At 45.3% G+C, this 14,517-nt stretch overlaps 1 protein-coding gene across 7 annotated transcripts in view; it reads left to right on the top strand.

The window, feature by feature from the left end:
* The window catches only part of PRRC2B (proline rich coiled-coil 2B), a 33,588-nt gene extending 19,294 nt beyond the window's left edge, over positions 1 to 14,294 (top strand). For 3 of the 7 annotated variants that reach the window (XM_017745502.1, XM_017745503.1, XM_017745500.1), the window contains exons 20-31: positions 304 to 495; positions 635 to 829; positions 1,254 to 1,340; positions 2,366 to 2,470; positions 3,062 to 3,254; positions 4,434 to 4,531; positions 5,181 to 5,308; positions 5,916 to 6,153; positions 7,555 to 7,731; positions 8,404 to 8,495; positions 9,021 to 9,141; positions 9,534 to 14,294. In XM_017745502.1, coding sequence (XP_017600991.1) covers positions 304 to 495; positions 635 to 829; positions 1,254 to 1,340; positions 2,366 to 2,470; positions 3,062 to 3,254; positions 4,434 to 4,531; positions 5,181 to 5,308; positions 5,916 to 6,153; positions 7,555 to 7,731; positions 8,404 to 8,495; positions 9,021 to 9,141; positions 9,534 to 9,674 — 1,767 coding nt within the window. In that variant the 3' untranslated portion in view covers positions 9,675 to 14,294. The other 4 variants (XM_017745504.1, XM_017745501.1, XM_008642200.2 and 1 more) reach the window with 4 other exon arrangements.
* The last annotated feature ends 223 nt before the right edge of the window (positions 14,295 to 14,517 follow it).

Genomic DNA, 14,517 nt, shown 5'->3' with positions numbered 1-14,517 from the left:
GAGTTCAAATTTGGCTTGAGTCACATGTGAAGTGAGTTTGGCAGTCTCAGCCTAGTTGCTCTGTGGGACACTTTCTCCTTACTCTGAAGCCATGGTCTGGTTGGTGCATCAGTTCACCTGTCTCAGGGCTGTATAGAACTGAAGGAGCAGCCAAGGGGTGCTGCAGGTCAGGCCCAACTCCTTTGCAGTTAACCAGGACGGTGATTTGAAAAGGGGACATGGTCTTGCTGTTTTCGGGGATGTTCTTCCTCGGTGGCGCTGGGTCGGAGTCCGGGGCTTTAACACATTTCGTGCTTTGCATAGCAGGGATTTAAAGGCAGCCAGGGGGATAGTGGCATTGACTTGAGCGCGGAGTCTCGGGAATCCTCCGCGACCTCCTCCCAGCGCAGTTCTCCATATGGCACCCTCAAACCAGAGGAGATGAATGGGGCTGGCCTGGTGGACCCAAAGCCTGACTGCCAGAAGGAGCAAGTGCAGAAGCAAACTGATAAAAAGGTAATCTGGACTCGCAGCCAAGCCAGAGCGCAGAGTGAGAGACCTTGTGAAATGGTTGTGTTGTTCTTGATAGCATTTTTAAGGCTTGAGGTTGGGTTATTTGGTCTTTGTGTCTCAGCCTCTCTGCTTTCCTGTTAAGGATTCAGATCAAGGCTCAGGACAGAACAAGGAACACAAGCCTGGACCAATCGGCAACGAACGCTCCCTGAAAAACAGAAAGGGTTCGGAGGGAACGGAACGGCTGGAAGGGAATGTTCCCCCTGTTAATGGGGTGGAAATTCACGTGGATTCTGTACTTCCTGTGCCACCCATTGAATTTGGAGTAAATCCTAAAGTGAGGATGGAATTTAATTTTATCTTCTTGGTGATTTGATCTTGTTGAGACATGAAAGTGGTTTGAGGCAGAAGGATTATTTAGAGGAAGCTTCCAGCTGTAGATTTGCCTTAGATTTCATTACTGACACAAACCAGGTACTCAAGATGTCCTGGCAAACATGAAGCATCGACCTGGAAATACTGTCCCAAGGACCAGCCGGGGTGGTAACAGAGATGAGGGACAAAATTACGGCCAAGCTTTTGTGTGCCTCTGGGGGTTGCCTGCTGCTGAGCGCTGAGAAGTGTTTTCTGTTCCCGGCAAGGCTTATGGAGGCCAATCTTTAGTTTGTAATGTCATGATTCAAGCTAGAGTCATTAACCATGAAGAGCAGATGGGTGGTCCATGGACCTGGATTTGAATTTTATGTGTTTTGCCTTTTCAGGACTCTGACTTCAGCTTGCCACCTGGTTCTGCCTCTGGCACTGCAGCTAACCCTGTCACCAAATTGCAGGATGCCTTGGCCAGTAATGTAAGTATATTTTTTCTTCTGGCATGGATTCATTGGAGGTACTCCTCAGGAAAACCTCAGATGCTTCCAAAGAGAGCAAGCATATTTGCATCTGACTTCACATTTCATGCTTAGGCAGCACATGTCACTAAAATCCAAAATGGAAATCTCGAGGTATCTTGGTAAAATGAGTGTCACAAACTTAGAAGTGATGTAGGGAGCAACTTCATTATCACTGTGACCTGTGTAGAGCCATCTCTGAGATTACCAGTCTCTTCCCCTGAGACACACAAGTCTTGGACATGGCCATGATGCAGATAGTGGCATGTTTAGACCCTGACTGCCCAGCTTCCTCAGAAGGTCTCATCTGCCACAGCAAGGCAGAGAACTGTAACGTGCTGGTCAGGCCTTTTTGGAGGTTTCCCAGCTTATTCCAACCATCTGGGTATTTCATATTCTGTGTGAAAGAGTGAGCACACTGAAAGCCCAGCTGGTAGCTCAACTGTAGACAGCAGTGTGAGACACACACAAAGGTGCTTTTGAAATGTCTTCCAAGTTTCTAGGTTGTTTGGTTTTGATTTTGGAGATTTGTCTTAAAGGGTGTTTCTTTTCAGAAATGCTTTTTCAGAAACAGGTTTTGTTTGAAATTTAGGTAGTTTCTAAATACGGGGCAGGAGAGAGAACTCTTCTGCAAATGGAAGTTACTGATCAAACTGATTTTTTTAAATGGAAGCTGGTATAATTCAGCATAGAAGGGTGTCTTTGCACGTGCAAATGGAAGTTACTGATCAAACTGATTTTTTAAATGGAAGCTGGTATAGTTCAGCATAGAAGGGTGTCTTCGCACATAACCAAAGCTTCCTTTATTGCAAGAGCAGAATGGATCCTGGTTGAATGTGGTACTTGGCTCCTGCAGTACTACAGGGGACTGAAGTCTTTGAGGTGCAGTTACTGGAGCTGCACAGCTGAGCCTCTGTCAGCCTCGGTGGCTCTTAACATTCTCCTAAGAGTTCACAAGTATTCACCTTTTACTACTCTCCCCTCAGGCAGGGTTAACACAGTCCATTCCCATCCTGCGAAGGGATCATCACCTCCAGCGCTGCATCGGCCTGAACCCCATGTCCTTCCCCACTGCAGACCTTACTCTTAAGGTAAGGAAGCTGAAGGTGTGTGCATACCATGTCTCTGTGAGCAGAGTGGTAGGGTGGGGAGAGCTTTCCCAGAGTGTTTTGTTAGGTATTGCTGAACTTGGATTAGCTTCTGTAAAAGTTGTGCCTATGTGCTGTTCAGCATGAGTGCAGGGGTATGTGTTTCAAGGCTTGGATGCAGGAAGTCCTTGCCGATTGTAGAACCAGTGCAACAGAGCTTTCCTATTTCAGTACTGGGTAAGGTGGCTGCTCAGGGATCCTGGGAAGCCTGGTGGTGTAAAGAGAGGGAAAAACCAAACAAAACCCACCCAAGTGTACAAACAAGAACAACAACAAAACCAAATAAACCAAAACAAAAACCACCTCCACCCCAAACCCAAGAAGCTGAGCAAATACCAAGGGGTTTGAGTATTTGTGAAGGATTCTTGCCCATTAGAAATTGTTGTGGAACCCCGTGACCTCAGACCTGTCAGCTTTCTACTATGTCTAGACTGCAGTGAATTTGAGCTCATAGGACACAGATGAGCAGCTCTGGGCTTTGGTACTGTCCTCCCCATTTGAACTGTCTGTAGTTATTGTCCTTTGTTTCCATAGATGGAGTCTGCTCGTAAAGCTTGGGAAAACTCTCCGAGTTTACCAGAACAGAGCTCCCCAGGAGGTGCAGGCTCAGGCATCCAGCCTCCTTCCAGTGTTGGAGCTTCCAACGGTGTCAGCTACAGCTCTTTTGGTGGAGTTTCTATGCCTCCTATGCCTGTGGCATCTGTAGCACCTTCTGCATCTATTCCAGGTACCTGCAAACTGCAGCAGCATTGGCATTGTCTGGTTGCTATCTGGGAGTCATCCTCTGGTTCTAGTAGATGAGAGCATGGTGAGAATAGCTTCCATGTAGAGTAACTGGCTGGCTGGTGTTTGACAGATTCTTAACAATTCAGGCAAGACAGAGAGAGTGACTGTCTCTCCACTTAGAAGAATGTGACTGGTCTAAGCTTAATACAAAGACAGCTCTCCCTGTGTAGTGGCAAGTCTCTCTGATGTCTCGATAGATCTTGCTTACCCTTTACTGTGTGCCCAGTAGAATATAAAGAGAGAGACCTATGGCTGAGAGGCTTCAACAGTCCCAGTATCAGTATCAGCCATTCCTCTGCTTGTTTTGCCATTGAAGTCACAGGTTCTGAGCACCTTCAGCTCTTTGTATGTAATAACAACAGCTGGCTTACAGCTCGCAGAACTCTGGGAGGGGGGAAGAAAGCTGAACTCAGTCATGGTAGTATGTGTAATTAATGTAATAATTGCTTTTTCCTCTGGAAAGAGGAAATGTTCTGGGATTCTCTGACTCCTGGGTCCCAAAGGGCTTCTCATGTATGCACTGTCTTTCTCATGTCTCAATTCAAGAACAGAGTGAAATGTGTAGTGACTCTGTTACTAGCTTCCACTTGGTAAACAGATTGTTTCAAGTCAGGTGATTTCCTTCCTCACCCACTCTAATCTTGCTGCTTAATCCTGTGGTTGAGATCTGCACAGAAGCACAGGAGTGGCTAGCGGGTGCCACCCTTGGGGTGAATATGGCTTTTAGGTCTCCTGTGTCAAGGTCTTAAATGCCGTGTTTGCTCTTTCTGTGCCTCTTAGCTGCAAAGATGAGATGGTTGCAGAGCAGATTTCTGGCATTTAGTTTGGAGTACAGGTTACCAACTTCTGAACTGCTAGTGTCTGACTCTTTTGTGGAGGTGGGAAACCTGGGTTTACATTTAGCCTCTTAGAGAAAGGTATGATTAATTCTCAGCAATCCTGCTATTGCTGATGTTGTTATGTGGAGGTAGGAGCTTTGCAGACTCTTCTGAATGGGTACCATGTTTGTGTTGACTTGCTGAGAGGTAGGAAATAGTATTGACCTGCAGATCTCTGCAGTCTACTGTGTCTGTGTCTCCCTTGTACCTTGAATTTACAGCCTGCCTTTTCTGATGTCCAGGTAACCATATTCCACCCCTGTATCTGGATGGCCACGTGTTTGCAAGTCAGCCGCGCCTGGTCCCTCAGACGATACCTCAGCAGCAAAGCTACCAACAGGTAAGGGAGCAATACAGCTTGCAAGTGGTTTTTCAAGGATTCTTCAGGGTGGCACTTAAGAAATGAGGAGTAACTTTTCCCTTTCATAGCCCAAAGGAACTTAAATGTGGCTCCCTTTAGGTTCCTTGAATGCTACTTCCCAGTGGGTGTCAGAGGTTAGTAAAACTGAAAGGAGGGAATTGAGGAGTTTTTCCCCTTCTGTACCAGTGCCCTTGGACTGGTTTTAACTGAAGCAGATGCTGAGCCTTGTGTGAGATGAAGTGACTTTCAGTAAATTCCCCAGCCAGTCAATAATGATTAGTAACTTCACTAGTAAATAGGATGTTGGTAGGGCTGGGGAGAGCTCTTTCAAGGTAGAGTACAGGCAGGTGAGACCTGGGATTGTCAGTGCCTGCTTTATGTGAGGAGCATGTTGGTTCCTTCGTGTCCATCAAATGCCTCTTGCTGGCATCAACCTCTGGGTGCCTGTGCATTGTCTTCTTCCCTGGCAGTGCTGCTGTTCTGGGGAATGATGCAGGGCTGGGTAAAGGCACGGTGTAGATAATTGTCACTGCAGATTGACTCATGCAGGAAACTGATGGGTTTTTAACCGCCTTGGAGAGTTTCTGGCTTCTCTTGTACCTCTCAGTCATATTCATTTCTTCTGCAGGCTGCTGCTGCTCAACAGATTCCCATTTCCCTCCACACATCCTTACAGGCCCAAGCTCAGCTTGGGCTGAGGGGTGGTCTGCCTGTTTCCCAGTCCCAGGAGATGTACAGCTCCATACAGCCCTTCAGGTAACTGCTTCCAGTTTTCCTTTCCTTGTGGCTTGCTCGCTTATGTTCCTGATTTCTGTGTACGTTGATCAGATACTCCACACTCATCTTCCCTTTCCCCTTTGTTGGACTGCTGTTCCCTTCCCCTAATAACAGTGCCAGTGTAGGGAGCATGAGAGTGAAAAATGTGAATTAGTACTTAGTGCCTCAGAAGCCTAAACACTGAGGTTTAAAAAAAAAAATCCCTTATTTGCTATAGCTGTTGGAATCTTTAACTTCTCATTTTTTCCTGGTTTGCAAAACTGCTGCAGGCTTTTGGTACCCTGAATCCTCCCTTAACTGGTAATCCACAGGTGGTTCCGTGGGATATTGAAACATAAATATTAGATACTACTCAATGTTGTTCTGTTGAATATTCCTGCAACACAAGGACGTGGTTGTAAAAGCTTAAGAGTGGAAGTAAAAAACCCTAGTAACTAAAATGGAAAGTGGCATCACAGCTTATTTCTAAGCTGTCAGTTTAGTTGTCTGAGAACTGATGGCAGGCCAGATACAGTTTGGTAGGGTGTGTTTGTACAGTCTCCAAAGGTTTTGTGCATAATGACTGAAGCATGTTTTTCTCTTGCAGGTCTCAGGTGTATATGCACCCCAGTCTGTCCCAGCCCAGCACCATGGTCCTGACAGGAGGCACTGCTCTGAAGCCTCCGTATTCCGCCTTCCCAGGCATGCAGCCCTTGGAGGTGGTGAAAACCCAGTCTGGGTCCCCCTATCAGCCCATGAACGGAAGCCAGGCACTGGTTTATGAGGGGCAGATAAACCAGGCTGGTATGGGAGCCTCCCAGATGATGGACTCTCAGCTCACACAGGTTAGGAGCAGGACTGGCGAGCCACTCCTTTGGTCCAGGCTAATTCACAGCCACTTGTTTCTGAGAATGGGTTGTAACATGTCTGTCTGAACTAAACGCTTTGTAAAGAGGCAGAAGATGTCCCTGAGACACTGTTTTGTGAACCATGGTTTCACATATGCAGCACCTTATTTAATGAGATGGTTGCTAATGCCTTGTCTGTCCCTGCTGAGATGTCATTTTGTAACTTGGAAGTCAGACCTTCCAGTGCTGCATGCATAGGAGGCCATGATGCAATGGTTGTCCTAAAAGTACTTCTTCTGAGAGCCAAATCCCAATCATCTCTCCCATCACCTCAGCTTCCAGGGCAACTAGGAACTCGTATTAAAGGCTCATCCGTCTTCTCAGTTCATTTGTCGTCCAAGTCTTATTTACAACTTCTGCTGATCTGTTTGGCAGAATTCTAACAGGAATTTCAATGTGTGAAAATGTTTTAATAAAGCATGGTTCACATAAAAACATTGAATTCTACTGTGAGCATAGCTGTGTTTGTGGGCATGTGCTCTGATTCTCTGGAGAAATTTGATAATTTTATTAAACTCATCTTACGTTTATCTTGTGCAACTTGTTAAGGTTTATTTTTTGTTTCAGAGGGATTTTTATGTTGTGACTGACGTAAAGAGTTAATCCTGAAAGTAACTTAGGTGAGGAGGAGAATACTGGCAAAGTAAATATTTGAAGAAATGCTTTATCCATCATAAGCGAGTAACTTGGTTTCTTTTGCCAGCCTTAGATTGGTTTATATATTTATTCCAAAGTGTTGATAGAACCTCCCAAATCCAGCAATTGTGCGAAAATCTGAGGGAACAGGAGGCGCCTCAGCCCTGAGCTACGTTGTCTTTTGTAATTGCTCTTAATTACATCCATCATTGGTTTGAAGCTCACCACAAAACATGGAGCTGAGGTCCCCATTGCTTTCTCTAGAGGTCTGATCCTCAAAATGTTGTGGTGTAAAAGTGTAGGAGATTTTCTGGCTTGGGCAGCAAACACAAAAACAAAAGCACGTGACACTGCGCTGTCTGACACTGGCATTGTATCAAGGGAAAACAGACCTGTGAAGTGACCATGAGGAAGACTGGGAAACTGGGCTCTAGGAATGGAGGAAAGCCCCATCCAAGGGCAGTTATGTTAACTTGATGGCATGTTATAAACCCAGCTGATAAGGGTGTTGGCAGCACTGCCAGAACATCCATTTCAGTGTGAAAGTCCCTCCGTTACAGTGATTTGAATTTATTCTGTGCCAGACTGCGCTGCTTGGGAGCTTCCTGTTGGCAAGGCTGTGCTGTCAGGGTATTGGGAGGCAGCATGTCAAACACGAGACTGTTACTGCCATTGAGGTAACTACATGTCCTTGTCACACAGCTGACAATGCCTGTGCCTGGCTCCCAGCTGCCTCTGCCCCGCTACGGCTCTGGCCAGCAGCCCCTGCTTCTGCCACAGTCCATCCAGCTTCCTCAGGGGCAAAACCTGCCTGTAGGAGCTCCCCGAAGAATCCTCCCTCCTGGATCCCAACCTTCTGTTCTTGCTGCCAGCAGGGAGGTAAGGATTAAGTCCTGGTGCTGCTCATGGCATTCAGTAACCCCTCCTGCGTTGAAGTTTTACTTCTTGCTTGTTAAAGGGGAGAATGGCTTGTTTGGGATCCTTAAATATCCAAGCCAAGGATTGCTGTTAAAATGAAGGAACCCTTTTCCCCTCATCTCCAAAGTGCAAGCCAGCAGTTTTCAGGTTTTGCTGCTGGTCATCATTCTGTTTCCAGGGGGCCACATCCTGCCTTGATCCAGTTTGGAGTCTCCAGTTTTATTACATGTTTACACAGGTTTCCCCAGAGTGCTTGAGGGGTGGTGAGCTCCAGACACAGTTGGAATACTGCCCAGATATTTCACTCTGTTGTGAAGCTTGTCCATTTGAGTAGGTATATTAATGTCATGTCTGGTTTGATGGATTCATATAATGAGTTTGTCTTATTACAGGGGAGAGAGAGCACAGCAGTTAACTTCCAGGTTCTGTATTTGCTTGTGCTGCTGGCTTGGTGCTTTAATACAAACAGATTATTTCACTTACAAGCCTCACTTTCTTCACCTGAAAAATACTACTTCTTTTAATGGGCACAATGGGGAGAAGGGCAAAGATTTGGCTTGAGTGTTTATATGAAGTAATGAGTGATTTGTAAATGCAAAGATGATACTCTCTCTCACTCATTTTCCTCTGTAGTCCTCCCAGATGGAAATGAAAGGGTTTCATTTCTCCGATGGTAAACAGAGCATGTCCTCCGGAGGGTCTGTACCATCCTCACACACGTACAGGTGAGATGTTCACAGAACTTGGGCTCCTTAGTCAGGATGGGGGAGAAACATGTGGTGCACCCATCATCCCTGTACAAGATCCACCTGGATCTTCATGTCTAGAATGGGCTTACTTCAATCCAAATGCTCGTATCTGAGTGCATGGTCATGGCTTTCATTTTGGGTGTGGGCCAGTGTGTGTATCTGACGTGGTGCTTTGTGGGAAGTGCATAAAGTTACCTGTTCACTAAGTCTCAAAGGTTGGAATTGGTGTGTGCTTTTGTTCCTTGTGGAGGTGAGAGGATCATTGAATAAATGTTAATGGTCCTGAAGATGGGAGTGCATATGTCTATACACATCAGGTCATTGAGGCTTTTGGGACACTCAGGTTTTTTTTGTTTTTTTTTTCTCTCCTAATCCACCTGTGTGTTGTCGTTTGGACTGTGGAGCTCACTGATCTGCACAGCACAAACTCGTGCCCTGTCTATTGCTGCTTTGCTGTCTCTTTTACTTTCACACATGAATAAGGCTCTCATTCCATTGTAGAATTTACTCCATGAATGTTGTCGACTCTTCGATTTCCAGGCCTAGCTCTGCCAGCCCCAGCGGGAAGCCGTCGGGACCAGCAGTGAGCATGGGCTCTGTGCAAGGACACTATGTACAACAGGTAGTGTACCTGAGTTCTTTGTACAGCCCAAAAATACCTGCTCTTCTGCACTGTTGTGTTTGTGCCTTGGGCTGCAGAGGAGAGGCAGCAAGGTAGAAAGGCCTGTGTTAACTGAAGGTTCATGTGGGAGCTGGTATTTTCCCCTGGCTAGGTGGGTGTTCTACTGAGTCCAAGAGTAATGCTGTGTAGTTTGAAAGTCAGGAGAGATTAGAGGATTACCTGTTCTACTGTAGAATATTTATGAGTTACTTGCATTGCCAAGTATGTGAGACACTGAGATTCTTAAATGTGAGGTGTTACAGGAGCAAATTTGATGTCTTTCATGAAGTTTGCTTATTCTGTCTGCCTAGAGGTGTCTGTCCTAGCTAATGCTTTGGTTTTTGTGTCAAAAGGCAAAGCAGCGGGTGGATGATAACAAAGCCAATCTGGGAGCAGTGAAGCTGCAAGAAACAGCCTCCACAAACCAGATGAAGCCAGTGCGCACAGGAGCGATCAAACCTCAGGCAGTCAAAGTGGAGGAGAGCAAGGCCTAGGAGCACCTCTGATGCCCGGCTGGTCCTGCTGCCTGAAAGGCACCACAGCTTAGACTGGACCCCACTGTATGTCCTGAAAATCTCACCAGATCTATCCCCACCCCACACTGACTGACTACAGCGACATCATTCAAGCCCCTCTCCCAACAAAGCAGTTTGAAACAGTGGATATGACATTGACCTGCTTGCTTTAAAACAAACCAATCATGTGACTTTTAAGTGGCTTTAGCCATTTTTTTTTATTTCTCCCCCCATGCCCCATCCACAGGTAGCTGTGATCGCTCACTTGGCAAAGCCCGTCCTTCTCCTTCCTTACTTCTGTCTCAGCAGAGTGGCAACTGGGGGAGAGGGGTTAGTTTGAGGTTTTTCATTTTAAAGGCAGCTGAGGTTTTTACAAAAAAGCTGTATCTTTGTTTATAGCAGAACTTTTATATGTTCTCTCATTCCCCCCCTTCTTTCTGCTTTCCTCATTCCTTTCAGAAAAGAATTCCCTTCAGCTAAAATGTGTTCTGACAAAACTGCTTGGTTTTGTATATGGTTCTGTGCTATGTTGAGAGTTTGAGTTTGTTTGGGTTATTTCCCCAGATGATTTAGTCTTTCAGACTATTTGATTAAAAAAAACCAGGACAGTTATGGCATTTGTTAATTTTTCAGTATTTTTGTTTGAAGCTAGAAGCAGTGCTTGCATTAGGAGTAAATGTGTACTAAAGACATAGTACATCAGTGCATAAATCCTGAAACTTGCACCACTTCAACACAGCTTTGGGGTGCTTTGTGCACAATAAAATTCGGCATTTTCATTTTAAGGAAAAAAAAACCAAACCACCAAATTTCTGTTGCAAACTCATACAGATCTAGGGGTTTGATTTTTCCTTTTTGCGGGTTTCGGATTTTTTTAGTGACTGCAAAACACACAAGAAGATGTAAATCATAGATTTACAAAACGTGTTTTGTAACATGTTAGGAAGAAAAAAAATTCTCCTCACAGCACATGGGTCAGAAGAGTTGGCTAGAGCCAACGGGTCTGTATGGACTACTTTTTGTAGTTGTGATGCTCTCTCATGCTCCCTGCCTTGGCTGCTTGAATTCTTCATGTCTCCTGAGACTTGTCCTATATTGTGTCCATCCCTCGGGGCTGCTCTCCTAAGCTTTGCTCTTTTCCCTGAGTCTTGCTTTCTGTTCCTCTAATCCACAGCCTTTTGTAAAATTTGCATAGAAACGTGTTGGTAAGGGAGCCCCTCTGCAAGGCACATTTGGAACCTCCTGCTTTGGGTTGGAAGCGCATGGTTACAGAGGCAGTTTGGAATCATCCTTCTCTCCTTCCCCAGGTGAACAGCAAAGGGTTCTTTACTCTGATGCAGTTGCATACAGTGTGTGTACAGCATCGTCACCTCACCACTCCTCTCCAGTATTTGATGATCTACACAAGGAAGATCCCAGTGGGAGAGGTTGGGTTTTATTTCTTTGGCTGTTTGGTTTTGGTTTATGTGCGTGTGTGTGTGTGTGCGCGCGCGTGTATACGTAGATTTTTTTAGGACGGACTTAAAAGTTCCTGAAGGGGCTTGGAGTCCTTCACCTGATGGTAGTCTAAAGTAAAAACTACTTTCAGCTAACTTGGTTTGTGTTGTTTAGCTCTTTCAAAATGTAAAGTAGGCTGGTCACTCTGAAGTGAGGGACAGAACCATTTTTGGAGATGATAGCTTGCTCATGGGCTGTGCGTCAGCCTCTGCTGGGTGGCAGAAAGTCATTTGGTGGTGGTTCCAAAGAAGATATTTTGAACAAAGAATGTATTGGGGAAGGGATCTGAAAGGTGTTCTTGTTTCTTTGTTTGCCTTTTTTTTTTTTTTTTTTCTCCCTCTTCCCTTTCTGGAAAAAGATCCTTTGTAACTTTGTAAGGATGCATTTGAAGTTTTAAGCTAGGCATAAATATGATTTTTATACAGTAGCTTTAAAGAGCTTAGAAACCTAAACTAACTTAGGCATAGTAATGTCCCCTCTGCACAGGTGTCCCCATGGATCATGGCAGAGAACCCGAAGGGAAAGGGATAGCATGGTACTTCAAGAAAAAATAAGAGCTCTTTTTTTCTTAGGTTTTATGGATTTTAATTTCAGAGCAGAGTGTGCCAGCGTCTCTCTAGCATCCTCCTTAAAGTACAGGGTTTGAGATTTAGCGACAAATATTTCCCCCAACCTTCAGACATCTCCCAGACCTGCATCCTCATCTGCTAGTCCTGCTCCCAGTGTTTTCCAAAGATTGCACCACCAGTAAGTCATTCCACCTTCATTTGTATTTTCTCCCTTGAAATACCATTAAACAGCAGAATTGTCTGTTTGGGATTTTTTTATTATCCTTCTGCCCAGCTGGCCCTAGCTAATACGAGCCCAGAATCTTAACTAATGGCTAAAGAGACTTACCTGAGCCCCCCTCTTCTCATCTCTTCCCTACTCTAGACACACTACTTCAGCTTTACAAAGACATTAACCTCCTTCCTCCCACCTGTATGACTTCAGAATGGTCAAACGTGTTGGAGAAACTGGGTTATTGCAAGATCCAAGTTACTGCAGTCCCTCTGGTGTAAATGCCATCAGAACTACAAAACTTCCTGTTGAAAAAGATCACCCTTCTTTCTCTTTTAATCCCTCCATTCCTTCCCCCAACAGAATAAAACACTAGAATTTATTTATACGTATTTGATGTTGTAGGTCTAGGTGAAAAAGTAATTGTTTCACTGCTCTATTTATATATTATGTCTGAATTATTCTGTGCAGGAAAGGCCAAGAAATGCATGTGAGCTTCATTCCATTCCTCACCTTTGCGTGACTGTCAGCTGCAGTTGGCAAGACTCTCTCACTTAGTGGAGTTTTGTGTGATGGAAAGCAGTTTTAGAGCCCAAATTTCTACGGTGCAATATCCTTCTCTGGCATATATTTTTGCTTGTTTGTTTGTTTGTTTAAAGCTAGTTCAAGGTTAGTGCAGTTTGTGGTGCTCTGGAGTCAAAAGGAAAAGCCTCTGATCCTCAAAGGAGCAGAAATGCCAAGGGAGCTGGAATGCTGATAAAAAATCCAGCATGGAGAGGAGGATGGAGATGGCACAGTATCAACACAGTTACAGAGAGTCCTTCTGCTTGCTGTCTGCACTCCTGAAGGGTTGATTTATTGCTGATTTATTCCTTTGTGAGTTGCTTTTGCTTTAACTGGAAGTCAGCTACCAAATTGCAGCTTCCTTCTGCTGGGAAAGGTGCAGGGTGCAGTGGGAGGGAAGGGTGGAATCCATCTTTCCAGCAACAGTGGGTGAAGCAGGAATTTTCAGAGGCTGACTTGCTGCTCATGTTCAGCAAGAGGGTCTGAAGCCCCTGTGTGATCAGTTCCATGTCACACAGTGAGTCATGGCCAGCAGCTCCCCAGTCAGTGCTGCTTTCCTCACCACTTCTGCTGTTAGCTCTTCATTTAAAAATAAATCAACGTTGAAGTCTGGGGGGGGGGTAAAAAAGCACTCCAGTATATTTTAAATGACAAGCAGAAGCAGCACAGTCACCAGTGACACAGGTATTGCTGTTCATGTTCCATAGCTTGCTCCTGGCTGTGCCAGCTGTGCAGTGTCAGCACCTCTGGATGTGTTTGCTGTCCGTTGTGTGTGGTGTTCACACAGAGGCACTCACTCCATCAACACCTTCCTTACAGGAATGCTGCAAAGCTACAAGCTGCCCTGTGGTTCCTGTGTGTTTATAGATAGGTATTCAAACTGAGCCGAGTGTTTTTGCTGTGTCTCACCTCTAGGCTACTCCAGTCACGTTGCAGCCAGCACCCTTGCATGCCAGGACCTCCTTCAGTTGCATTTTCTTAACCCTCCCTTTTACTCCAGGCTGGTTAAGCACAGGTTAATTCCTTGTAGCACTGGTTATTTTTTATTCAGCAGCCCAGTTTCTTCATAAGAAAGTTGCATTTGTGAATAAAATTTAATTCACAACAGCCGCCAGCGTGCTTAGTTGTGGCCCATGGACAGAAAAGGTGCATTTTACTGAAGCAAAAAAGAGACGGTAGAGTCCAGCTATTTTTGTTGTTTATTTTAATCCAAAGACCACCAGGTTTTCCCAGTGGCCATAGACACTCGCTTGGCTTGTTCTGGCTGCTCCAGGTGTCCTTGGCTGTTCCCCCAGGAATCACAGCTGCAGCAGTGAGGCGCTCACCCTTTAGCATGTCTCGAGGCATTGTCCTTAGCTGGAATCCTCCCTCTGGTTCTGTATAAATTGCATTTGTTGTTTCTCAAGGGGATATTGTCCTCCTTAAAGCTTTTAACTTCATGACCTGTATAGTAAATTTTTTTTGGCCTTTCCTCTCTTTGTCTTTTCATGTAGACCAGATATTTGAAAGGGCAGACGATGGATAATTGTGTAACGTGCAACCTGTTTATATTTTTTGGAAACTTTTACTCGGACCGGAATTTGAATCACGGAATCACCAGGCCAGTTGCGGCACACTCTTTATTGCCCTTCTCGTTTCAGTACCTATTGTTTCTCCTTTCAAATATGTGATTGTATTAGCTCTTTCCATATGAAAGAATTCTCCTTATTTAAATAAAAAAAAATTAAAAAAAAAAAAGCAGATTATGCTTTTCTCAAATTCCCCAGTGCCTTGTCTGGTTATTTTAGTTAGAAACCTGGGCGGGTTTTTTTTTTCTAATAATTTTGTTTGAATGGTGGTGGCACACCACTGATGCCCCAGAGTGGGGAGGGGGATGGACACAGTGTTTGGGGTGCTGTGGCGCCCTCGGCCGCGGGCCGTGGTTATGACCGTGCGCCCTCAGAGCCGCCATTGCGGGGGGGCCCGGGCCGGGCGCCACACG

Source organism: Corvus brachyrhynchos, unplaced genomic scaffold, assembly GCF_000691975.1.
Source record: "Corvus brachyrhynchos isolate BGI_N302 unplaced genomic scaffold, ASM69197v1 scaffold59, whole genome shotgun sequence".
Classification (NCBI taxonomy): domain Eukaryota; kingdom Metazoa; phylum Chordata; class Aves; order Passeriformes; family Corvidae; genus Corvus; species Corvus brachyrhynchos.
Note: the sequence above shows the minus strand (reverse complement) of the source record. Positions and strands in the feature narration are given on the sequence as shown.